We start from the raw sequence: 11,199 nt of genomic DNA, 5'->3' as shown, positions 1-11,199 counted from the left end.
TAAAGTTTCATATTCACTTTTGTTTTCAAAAGAAATCCTATAAACGTCACTTGTGGAAACTTTGGATTAAGAAATTTGACTAGGGGTGCCTGGGTGGCTTAGTTGGGTGAATGTCCAACTCAGCTTAGGTTGTGTGATCCCAGGGTAGTGGGTTTGAGCATGGAGCCTGCTTAAGGTTCTCTGGGTGGTTCAGTTTGGTTAAGTGTCTGACTTTGGCTCAGGTCATGATCTCAGGATCCTGAGCCCTGCATAGGACTCTCTGCTCTCCCCATAGAGTCTGCTTTGGATCCTCTGTCTCTCTCTTTCTCCCTCCCCCCCACACGTGCTCTCTCTTAAACATTAAGTAAAAATTTTCTGTCCCTTTGCCCTGCTTGGGCTTGTGTGCAGGCGCTCTCTCTCTCTGAAATAAATAAAAGGATAAATTTTTGACCAGGTTTTTAGCCCTGCAGGTTTATAATGGTTCAGACCTTGGGGTTGTTTTTTGTTTTTTTTTGTTTATTTGCAGAGAGTTAAAAAGTTAATACCCAGCCTTGTTTTCCTCAGTGGAGATGTTGGGAGTATCTTCATGTTTGCTGGAATACTTAGTGAAACATTGGAGAAAAGGGAATTAAGTGTTGAGATGGACCAATGACTTCAGTGGCTGGTGAGGCATAGTAAAACCTTGGTTTGCGAGGGTAATTCGTTCTGGGAACGTGCTTACAATCCAGAGTGCTTGCACATCAAAGCAAATTTCCCCATAAAACTGGAAACTCAGATGATTCGTTCCTCAACCCAGAAATATTCATGTAAAAATGGTTATAATACTGTCATATAATACAAAATAAGATAGAAAATAAAAATAAATTAACCTGCACTTACCTTTGAGAACTCCTGGCTGGTGTGAGGGAGACGAGAGAAGAGGGCTATTGTGTAGGACGACTTTCACTATCACTAATGAATGTTGACTACAGTATTTTATTTTTTTATTTTGAAAGGAGTAGAGAAAACTAAGCAGGCTCCCTCCCGACTGTTAGCATGGAGCCCAGTGGGGAACTTAAAACTCACAAACCATGAGATCATGGCCTGAGCTGAAGTCAAGAGTCAGACGCCTAACCCAGTGAGCCACCCAGGTGCCATGACTGTAGTACAGTATTCATAAACTCTTGTCTTTACTGTGTTGAATGTCACTGGCAATAAGGCAGCAGAGGAAAGGGTCTCTACATGCAGGCAGCCTGACCTAGAATGGAGCCAGGCATTCCTAAGCTCACTGTTGTATGGAAAAGCAAAGGACTGTCCACAGGGGCTTTGAAGTGACAAAAAGTACACTAGTACTGGGTATGGGCACCTTCCAATATTCTGAAAAACCATGGACTTCGGCCAAACATCGCAGCCTGAGACAGGCGTCTGAGCATGGGAGACAGTCGCCCACAATTCCCACAGCAAGACAGGAGAACAATTGCCACAATTTTGATTTGATGTTAGGTGCCCTATATTACTGGTATTGCAAGACCTTGCTCGTTTACCAAGTTAAAATGTGTTCGAAATGTTTGTTCCTCTTGCAGAACACTCGCAGAACAAGTTACTTGTGGCCCAAGGTTTTACTGTAATTTGTTGTCACCTAGGATCTTCAAGTTGGGGTTTACTTGGGACTGAAACTTCACACGATTAACAAATTCCACTTGAAAGCCATATGATATGAGATGGTGTGTGCTTTGTTACTAAAGGACACCTAGCCCAGAGGAGGGAAGTGAGCTCAAGGGAAGGATTCCTAAAATTTGCCACAAATTACAACCGTTTGTCAAGGCAAATGTTGCAAGTTGAAATAACTCCTCATTTACTGTTAAGAGAGAGCTTGTTTTAAGTGTTTTTGGCAATGTGATGAGTAGCATTCCATCTTGGGAAGGGTGTTTTATAGGTAACTGATTCTCAGGCTGTGGTTCATAAGCCCAGCCAGGGTGTGGAGGTGGGGCCTAAGTGGCAATTTTACTTGGATATGGAAATCTGAGAACCTATTGGGTGAAGGGACTTCGATACTGACGTCATGCTGCAGGTAAGCACAGAGATGAAGGCAGTACATCAAGCATAGCCAGATACTAGAAGCATCTGCATCAGAGTTTGGGATTTATGTAACATTTGGCTTTTTTGTTTGTTTGTTTACAGTAGTTTTTATGAAGGAGTTTAGGAATTACTGACATCTAGAAGTCTTATTTTGGAGTCCCCATAGACCATAGATGAAATGATTTGTTTGAGGTCAGAATTTTCCTAGCCAAACCAGAAAGTGCTATTTCTTTTCCTCTCAATCTTATTTTCCTTATATGGGAGACCACCTTATATTTGGGAAATTGTTTAAATTAGAAAGAAAATGTATTTAATCAGTATTTCAATGTATCAATGACTACCACCTCCACAAAGCAGTGTTTCCGCCATCAGAAATTTCCCACTTGTCAGTGTCATGAAAGCCAGCAGAGGGCGGTGCACTTCCTTTTCTGGAGAATCAGAGCCTGGGGATTATGGTGCGATGGAAAGATCGAGTTGTAGCAACTAGTGAAAAGTAGCCCCAAATCATTCACAATCATTGATGTTTTAAAGGGATTGAGCTCAGCCCAAATGTAAAATATTGATAAAAACTAAGGATTAAAAATTTGGTTAAAAGTAAAAGGAGTTAAATTTAGAATGGTTAAACCACAGCTGTCTTGTAAATCTTAGAATGATAAATACTGAAACGTGACTTTAAAAATCTTCACAGCCTCAAATATGTTTTTAGTGGTTTCTTTTAATTTTATATTTTAAAAAGTAGATAGTACAGTAGCATAGTTCAAAAATCAAGAGGTTATACAGTGAAGTCTATCTCCCTACCCCGCAACCCCAGGCCCCCTGTTTACCTCCATAAAACCATCCAATGTCAAGTTCTTAGGTCTTTCCAGAACTAGTGCAAGCATACGCATAGAGTAATTGTAGCCTTACAGTACAAGGTGTTTCTGCACATTTTACTTTGTCCACAGAAAGGGACTTGGATGTCTTGGATATTATATCTTGAATATTCCATATCAGTACCTATAGAGCTTCCTTGTTTTCTAACAGTTATATAATCCTTTGTCTCATAGCTTATTTAACCAGTCTGTTTATTGGAGCTTTCAACCGCTTTCAGTTTTCTGCTGCTATAAGCAATGCTCACATTTCCTGTGAGCCAGTATACTGAATGACCTGTTTTTGAACGAAGGGGCTCAGAAAGCATATGTATACATAGAAAAAGAGATTTTTTGTTTGCTTGTTTCTGGCTTTGGAGAATTAAGATAAAAGAGGCCACCTTTTTTTCGATGCCCCATAAGTGATTACAGTAACTCAGACCATACTTCTTTTTCATGTTTGGCATTCTTAGCACAAGGCTGGGAACAGTGTGCGAATTAAAAATGAATCATTCAGGGGCGCCTGGGTGGCGCAGTCGGTTAGCCGACCGACATCGGCTCAGGTCATGATCTCGCAGTTTGTAAGTTTGAGCCCCATGTTGGGCTCTGGGCTGACAGCTCGGAGCCTGAAGTCTGCTTCAGGTTCTGTGTCTCCCTCTCTCTCTGCCCTCCCCTGCTCATGCTCTATCTCTCAAAAATAAATGTTAAAAAGTTTTTAAAAAATGATTCATTCAGTTATCATGCTATAAAAATATAAAAGAAGAGTTAAGAAAACTACAATAGGGAGTTGTCTCAAACATAAAATTGTTAAAAGTCATTTTGTGATTAAGCAAATAATCCAAAAGTTCAGAAGGTCAGGGAAGGCTAGACTTTGAGTAAAGTTTTTTAGAGGAGGCGCGACTTGAGCTGGATGGACCTTGATCAGTAATTTGTAAAAATAGAAAATGCAAAGAAAGAAAACATGTTAATATTCCAGGAGGGGGTAAAAGGCAGAATGATAAAGGCAGGAATAAGAATAGACAGAGACACTTTTGGGAGGCAATTAGAGCAATCTGGCTGGTTTTGCAGCATCTGTGTGGTATCAGATGGGGGTTGGGGGCGGGGGCAGGTTGTACATTGGGCCTGGCTCCAGTGAGAGGGTGGGGGCGGGACCTTGAAGGCTTCCAAGCCAGGGAATGACAAAGGCAGACAACTCTGACCTGGAGAAGGTTGTTAGGTGGAAGTTTGTGAATAAAAGGACTTAAATCCTAACATAAGTGAAAATGACTGATTTACGACATATATACTCAATGAAATACTTTATAAACAATAAAACTAAAAAGTAGCAGAGACTATAGCAACATTGAAAACTGCTGGAGTTTTTTCCCTCTTAGGAAAAGACAGGCTTGTGGACAAATACAAATTCAAAAGGCGTTGTGTTCATGTCTGGGGATATGGGTGTACTTTCCCCCCAAACAAATACAACTTAGCAATGGCAATTTTTTGTCCTTAGAATAAAAAGGTAAAAAAATAATGTGCCTCATATACATTGTCCATTTTGAACCCCATTGCAAGCCTATGAGATAAAGCAGACACTGTTATTACCATTTATAGATGAGAAGACTGAACTCTGAGAGATGACTTGTCCAATGATTCACCTAGTGAGAGGAACTGAAACCCACGTCTCAGCCAGGTAATGTGCTGGGAACGGAATGAAGAACGTTCTTTGTCCCTGCTTTTAGACAATTTAATCCTGTTTCATTGGTGAGACCCTTGCTGCATGCATATCCTCAATTAAGCAGGGTGAGCGCATAAAGTCACATAAGGGTAAATTTAAAATGGATATTGAGACTGCTAAACACATTCTCTCATTACATGCTCTCTATGGATGGTAATAGTTGCATTCAAGAAATGTCCCAAATGACCATCTGTTGTTTGAAGTGCCACTGGCTTGCATAACTTACAGTTAAGTAAAAACCAAAGGAAAAGAAAATGTCCATGGATTTCTCAAATTCATCCCCCAAGGAGCTGCCCGTATGTAAGATGCTATTCAAGCCTGTCACCAACTTGTGAAGCTTCTAGCCTCCCTTTTGTCCCTACAAAATGGGACTTTTTTTTTTCTGATCTCAGCCTCTTTTCCAGCCTCTGTACATTTGCCCTTAATGTGTCACCTACCTGGAAAAAGCCTCTTTTCTCATCGGCACTTTAAAAAATTATAGCCATTCTTCAAGATGCACTTGAAATCGCCCTTTCAAGGAATCTTTTATTCTGCTTCTGACCCTTTGCAGCCTCCGGGCACAAAGTCTTATATAAGACTTATATACTGTCTTGTTTTTTAATTCTCTGTGTAGCTCCCTTATGCTTCCTGTGAGATTTTTATGTTCATCCAAGAGGAAAGATCTAATATTTACTAAGCAGTTACTATGTCAAAAGGTGCCAAGAGTTTCACTGATTAATACCAGCTAATATTGATCAAGTTATTTCTAGAGCTAAGTACCCTTCTAAGTGCTTTACCCGCATCAACTCATTTAATTTCCAGAGCAACTTTCTGTAGCAAGTACTACTATTACGTCCATTTTAAGATGGGAGAAACAGGTCTAGAAATTTGAATTAATTTTGCCACAGGGTCACAGAGCCTTACTTCAAATCCAGATACCCTGCTTCTGGAGGCCCTTGGACTAGTCCTCTTCAAAGAGCTTCTTTCCATTGAAGAGGCAGGTCTGTCTCATTGGGCCTCTGCCTCAGTCCCTGAAAGCCAGGATTATTTACTGTCCTGCCTACTAGGCCCTGAGCTCCCTCCCTTCTGTCCCTAACTGCCCCAGTGTCTGTCCTGCCTCTTTCCTTCTGGTCACTCGGTCCTGCTCTTAATCATTAGACCCCTGGAAAGCCCCACTCATGAGATTCCACCTGTTACGGGACGAGGCTTGGAGCCCCTAGTCCTGGGCCCATGCTACTTCTTGGATCTCCCCTCAAACAGAATAAAAAATTAACTCCTGCTGGGAAGCACTTGTGCCAAGTTGCTACTTTCCACTAGCAGAGTCCTGTTAACATGCCTACTATCCATGATTATTAAAGCTCCTAAAACTAGAGTTTTTAGCCTGGGATCTAAGAATATTGATATTTTAAAACCATGTTTCTAGGGATGGGCTCCGGGCTAGCTCAGTCTCACATGCAACTTGACTCTTGATTGTGGGGTTGTGAGTTCGAGCCCCATATTGGGTGTAGAGATTTTTTTTTCCCTTAATGTTTATTTATTTTTGGTGGGGAGGAGCAAAGAAAGACACAGAATCCAAAGCAAGCTCCAGGCTCTGAGCTGAGCCAAGGTGGGGCTCAAACTCGTGAATTGTGAGATCATGACCTGAGCCAAAGTCAGATGTTTAACTGACTGAGCTACTCAGGTGTCCCGAGATTACTTTAAAAAAAAAATGTTCTAGGGAAAGGGCCCAAAACTTTCATTAGATTATCAAATGAACTCAGTGTCCTTCTAAGACCTTTGTAGCCCTTCTTTAAAGCATTTTTCTTTTCTGGCAGTTCTACTCTTCGTATGAAGCACTGAAACATATTGAAATCCCATATTAAATATAAGTTTTTATATAATTATGAAATATTTTATTTGACATAAAGGTGTATTTTATAGATGTGTAATCAAATATTTATAATTTTGACTTTTCAAGTTTCTCTTTTTGTATTCTAAAGCCAATAATATTTTTTAAAATCTCAACTTTTTTTTTTTAAAGTATTTTATTTATTGAAAGAGGGAGAAAGGAAGGGAGAGAGAGAGAGAGAGAGAGAGAGAGAGAGAGAGAGAGAGAGAGAGAGAGAGAGGGAGAGAGAAATCCTAAGCAAAAACCTGATACAGGTTTCAAACCCACAAACTAGGAGATCTTGACCTGAGCCTAAACCAAGACTCAGAAGCTTAACCAACTGAACCACCCAGGCCCCCAAAGATCTCAGATACTTTTATAGGCCATTGGTAAGCTCCTGCTGACCAGGTAGTAACATCACCTGCTCCATAATTTCCTTCTGCCCTTGGTTGTTTAATTCCCTTCCTGCTTCTCAGACTTCCTCTTTCTCCAACAGTTTTGAGAATCTCGCTATTTGCTCAAACTAAGGATGAGCCTATGGAGTTCTCTTTGTCTTCAATCCTCCAGCTTTTCTCTTGACCCTGGGAAATCAAGGTCTATCCCTTGAGGGGAAGTAGAACATCTTAAACCCTAGTGGTAGAGGGAGCAGACACTGACCAGGAGCCCCTTTCTCCCTGCCCTTCCTCCATGCTGGATATGGCAGAAACCACAAAATTTGGGAACGACAGAAGTTTGGGATATGCTAAGCTATACCACACATTTTTGGGGAATAATTTCCAAAACCAGATCTGATTGTTGTATGGGCTAACAGTAGAAAACAGAGCCAATAAAGATCTGATATTAGTATTTCCAAAAGCTGAGAAATGAGATTAAAAAAGGATACTGATTCATGAAATAACACATCTTCCAATTTTCAAAATAAAATCAAGACATTACAGAAAATTAAATGTTTTTAAAAATTGCAGCGAATAGCAAAGTTTGTGTTCATAAAAGACTAGGATACCGGCAGAGACAAGGGACAGGAACAAGATCCTTAGGAAACCCCGAAATCAAGAAACCCCAATGTTTATTCACTTCTAAACTGGGTGCTGTCTCTTTCTTCTCTGAACAATCTATACTTTTCTTGGCTTTCTTATGGCACTTATTACTGTCTACCTTGTTCTGGCATTGTCTTTATGTAGGTTTAATCTCTAGACTTTCTAGACTGTTAAGTGCTATATGCATCTGTGTACCCCTTAGACACTCATCTGTTTGCTAAAGCAGTAAGTGGATAGAAGGCAAAATGCCATTACAGTCTAAAATGCAACAGATTTGCACCATGAAGAGGTCACTGACTTAAAGGCGTACTTATTGGTTTTGTACTGGTGCCTACCTCAATACAGTTATAGGAATCAAAGGTAGAAATATATCATTATGTCACACATGCTTTTTTTTTTTCTGAAATCATTCCGAATTGGGCTGCCCTATCTACTATCTAGATGTCAGTGTTTTATGTTTACAGTAGTCTTATACATACTTGCACATACCCAGAGTTTTCCAAAAATGTTAATTATGCTGATATCATGAGGGATAAAGGATAGGAGCATATCCCCATTGACTGGTGGGGTCTATGTCACCTCCCCTTGAACCTGAACCGGCCTGGTGACTACTTTGACCAAGAGAGTACAGTGGATGTGATACTGTGTCAGGGGTCGGACATAGCCTTTAAAGAGGACTAGAAATGTCCACCTTGGTTTCTTAGAGCCCTAAACTGTGCCATATAAGAAGGCTGACTACTCCCAGGTACCGTGCTGGGATAGCTGTAAGAAAAAGGAGAAGAGAGGAAGGGAAGAAAAGACAGTGAGGCAGAGGAGAAAGCTGTTCCCCATGTCAGCCATTGAGGTCACCCCAGTCCAGCTGAAGCTCCAGACCTTGTGACATGGAGCGATGAACCATCTTTCGGTGCCTTATTTGAATTTCTGACTCAATTATGAGATATAACAATAATGATAAATGGTGACTTTAAGCAACTAGATTTTGGGACACTTCACTAAGCATTAATAGTTCACAATGTTTTAAACTACTTTAATTTATAACCAACTATTACTTTAATTTATAAATGTATATACATAGATTTCATAAAATAAAGAAATTAAGTACATGCTGTATTTTTAAAACATGTCTAATAGGTTACTTTTGCAAAATTAAAGTGAGCTTAAGCACATATTTTAACATTTTTGAAATGAGTGAAGCTTATATTTAATATTAAGATTTAGGACTTCCAAATTACTAAGATTAAAAATAATAACTGATACTGTGTCAATAGTGATGATTAATCCAATGTGGCATAATTAGCAAAAATGACAGATCATTTAAGTTGCAGGCTGAAAAATGAAGATCTTTCCTAGATTTTAGACCCACCCAAAAATGTAATGCTAATACATTGACTAAAAATAATAACAAAAAGATACGGTTAGTTCTGTACCTTGGAACCAAATAATCTGAAAGCATTTGTCAGGGGACCCACACAAAAGCTTTGTACTGATTTGTGGGAGAGTCATCACTCACTGAGCTGTTTCCAGCAGACACAGGTTCTTGGTCTCAGAGTTCCTGAGCTGTTCGCTCACTGTACCAGAGCAGCTGACTTCCTGCAGAGTGTGCTTTAGTATCTCAGCAACTGAGGCCTGAAAGTGAGTTTGGAACTTCTTACTAATTAGGACGTAAAGGATGGGGTTCAAACAACTATTGAGGAATGCCAAGCCAGTGGAGAGGGGGATGCCGGCCTGAAGCACCTGGTGGAAATAGCTACTATGGTGGATCGTAAGTTCCCAAATGCTAAACAGGTGATAAGGAGTCCAACAAATCAAAAAGGCCATGACCACAGCTAGGGTGGTCCAGAAATGCTTACTGGAGACCAAGATGCTTCGCTTCTTCACCTTGAAGATGAGACACAAGTAGCAAATGCTCATTGCGAGCAAGGGGAAGAGGTAACCAACAATAAATTTCACCCAGGTCAGAACATGGTGCCTCATGAAATTAAGGTCAGGATCATGCTCGTGGAAATTGTTATAGCATAGAGTGTGGTTATTGAACTCCAGAGTGTCCCGGAAGTATAGGGCAGGACCACCCATTAGAAAAGCCAAAAACCAAACGAATATAATAACTATCAGGGAGTTTTTAAGGGTTCGGTGCCGATGGGATATGACAGGATGGATCAAGTGAATATAGCGGTCCAGGCTGATCACCGTCAGGAAAAACACACTAGCGAACATGTTCAACTGGGCAATGAAGGAATTGGCCTTGCACAACCAGATGCCAAAGGGCCAGTGGAAATTCATAGCCACATAGGAGATGTACAGAGGTAGGAAGAGAAGAAAAATGAAATCTGCAATAGCCAGATTGAGGAACCAGAGAGCGGTGACTGTCTTCTTCCACTTGAACCCTGTGAACCAAATAACAGTGGCATTTCCTGGAATGCCCAAAATAAATGCTAAACAGTATAACACCAGGGAGACCCAGTGAACAACTCCCAAGTGGACTTTCTCCTCCAAATCAGACTCTGCGGAGTAATATTCCAGGGTATAGGAGTAGTTCTCGAATTCTTCAAATAATGTTTCATCTAGATCTTCCATGGCCTTGTCAAGTGGAGAACAAGGATATCTATAGAAGCAAATTTTAAAAGAAAGAAATACAATGTTTAAAAGAAGAGGAAATGTTCAATGAATAAGGAACATCAGGATAAAATATTTCATCTTATGAACTAGAAAAAGTCTCTTTTTGGATAAGTTCTGTGATTATATTCCAGACATCCAAATCTTGGCGGACCTCAATTTTGCTCTGATTACTCTCAAAGCTTTGGGAACTCATTTTTGTAAAGTATTCAGTAAGTGCCAAATTAAAATGATACAGGTTTAATTCCTTTATTCATAAGACTTAGGGCCTGACTAGAGAGACTCTAACATTCAATAGGCATACATTAGGTTCTTACTCTGCATGATTATTTTATGGAAGATATAAAAGAAAACAGATGAATACTTACATGGTGATGACTTCAAATCCCTTATTGTACCCTAATTTCCCAAGCTATACATAGAGTTCTAACTGCTTCATCAATCTACCCACTGGGATCTCATAGACAAGTGCTGGAGATTTTGACACCCTATTTTGCATCCATGATGTTTTGATTCTATGCTTATGAATGCAAACATGTTTATATGAATTATATCACTATGGGCGCCTAGGTGCCTCAGTTTGTTAATCGTCCAACTTTGGCTCAGGTCATGATCTCATGGTTCATGAGTTCAAGTCTCACTTCGGGCTCTCTGCTGACAACTCAGAGCCTGGAGCCTGCTTCAGATTCTGTGTTTCCCTCTCTCTCTGTCCCTCCCCCACTCATGCTCTCTCTCGATCTCTCAAAAATGAATAAACATGGGAAATACAATTGAAAACCACACTGAGATACCACCTCACGCCAGTCAGAGTGGCTAAAATGAACAAATCAAGAGACTATAGATGCTGGCGAGGATGTGGAGAAACGGGCACCCTCCTACACTGTTGGTGGCAATGTAAACTGGTGCAGCCGCTCTAAAAACAATGTGGAGGTTCCTCAAAAAACTATCCATAGAACTCCCCTATGACCCAGCAATAGCACTGCTAGGGATTTACCCAAGGAATACAGAAGTGCTGATGCATAGGGGCACATGTACCCCAATGTTCATAGCAACACTTTCAACAATAGCCAAATCATGAAAAGAGCCTAAATGTCCATCACC

General features: G+C 40.4%; 1 protein-coding gene across 2 annotated transcripts in view; it reads right to left on the bottom strand.

The window, feature by feature from the left end:
* Positions 1-8,600: 8,600 nt before the first annotated feature.
* GPR1 (G protein-coupled receptor 1) overlaps positions 8,601-11,199 on the bottom strand; it is a 63,870-nt gene continuing 61,271 nt past the window's right edge. For both annotated transcript variants that reach the window (XM_029932944.1, XM_029932943.1), the window contains exon 3: positions 8,601-10,087. In XM_029932944.1, the coding sequence (XP_029788804.1) occupies positions 8,992-10,059 (1,068 nt within the window). In that variant the 5' untranslated portion in view covers positions 10,060-10,087 and the 3' untranslated portion in view covers positions 8,601-8,991. The remainder of the gene's footprint in view (positions 10,088-11,199) is intronic.

Source organism: Suricata suricatta, chromosome 3 (genome assembly GCF_006229205.1).
Source record: "Suricata suricatta isolate VVHF042 chromosome 3, meerkat_22Aug2017_6uvM2_HiC, whole genome shotgun sequence".
Classification (NCBI taxonomy): domain Eukaryota; kingdom Metazoa; phylum Chordata; class Mammalia; order Carnivora; family Herpestidae; genus Suricata; species Suricata suricatta.
The sequence above is the reverse complement of the archived record's forward strand: the minus strand, read 5'-3'. Positions and strand labels throughout refer to the sequence as shown.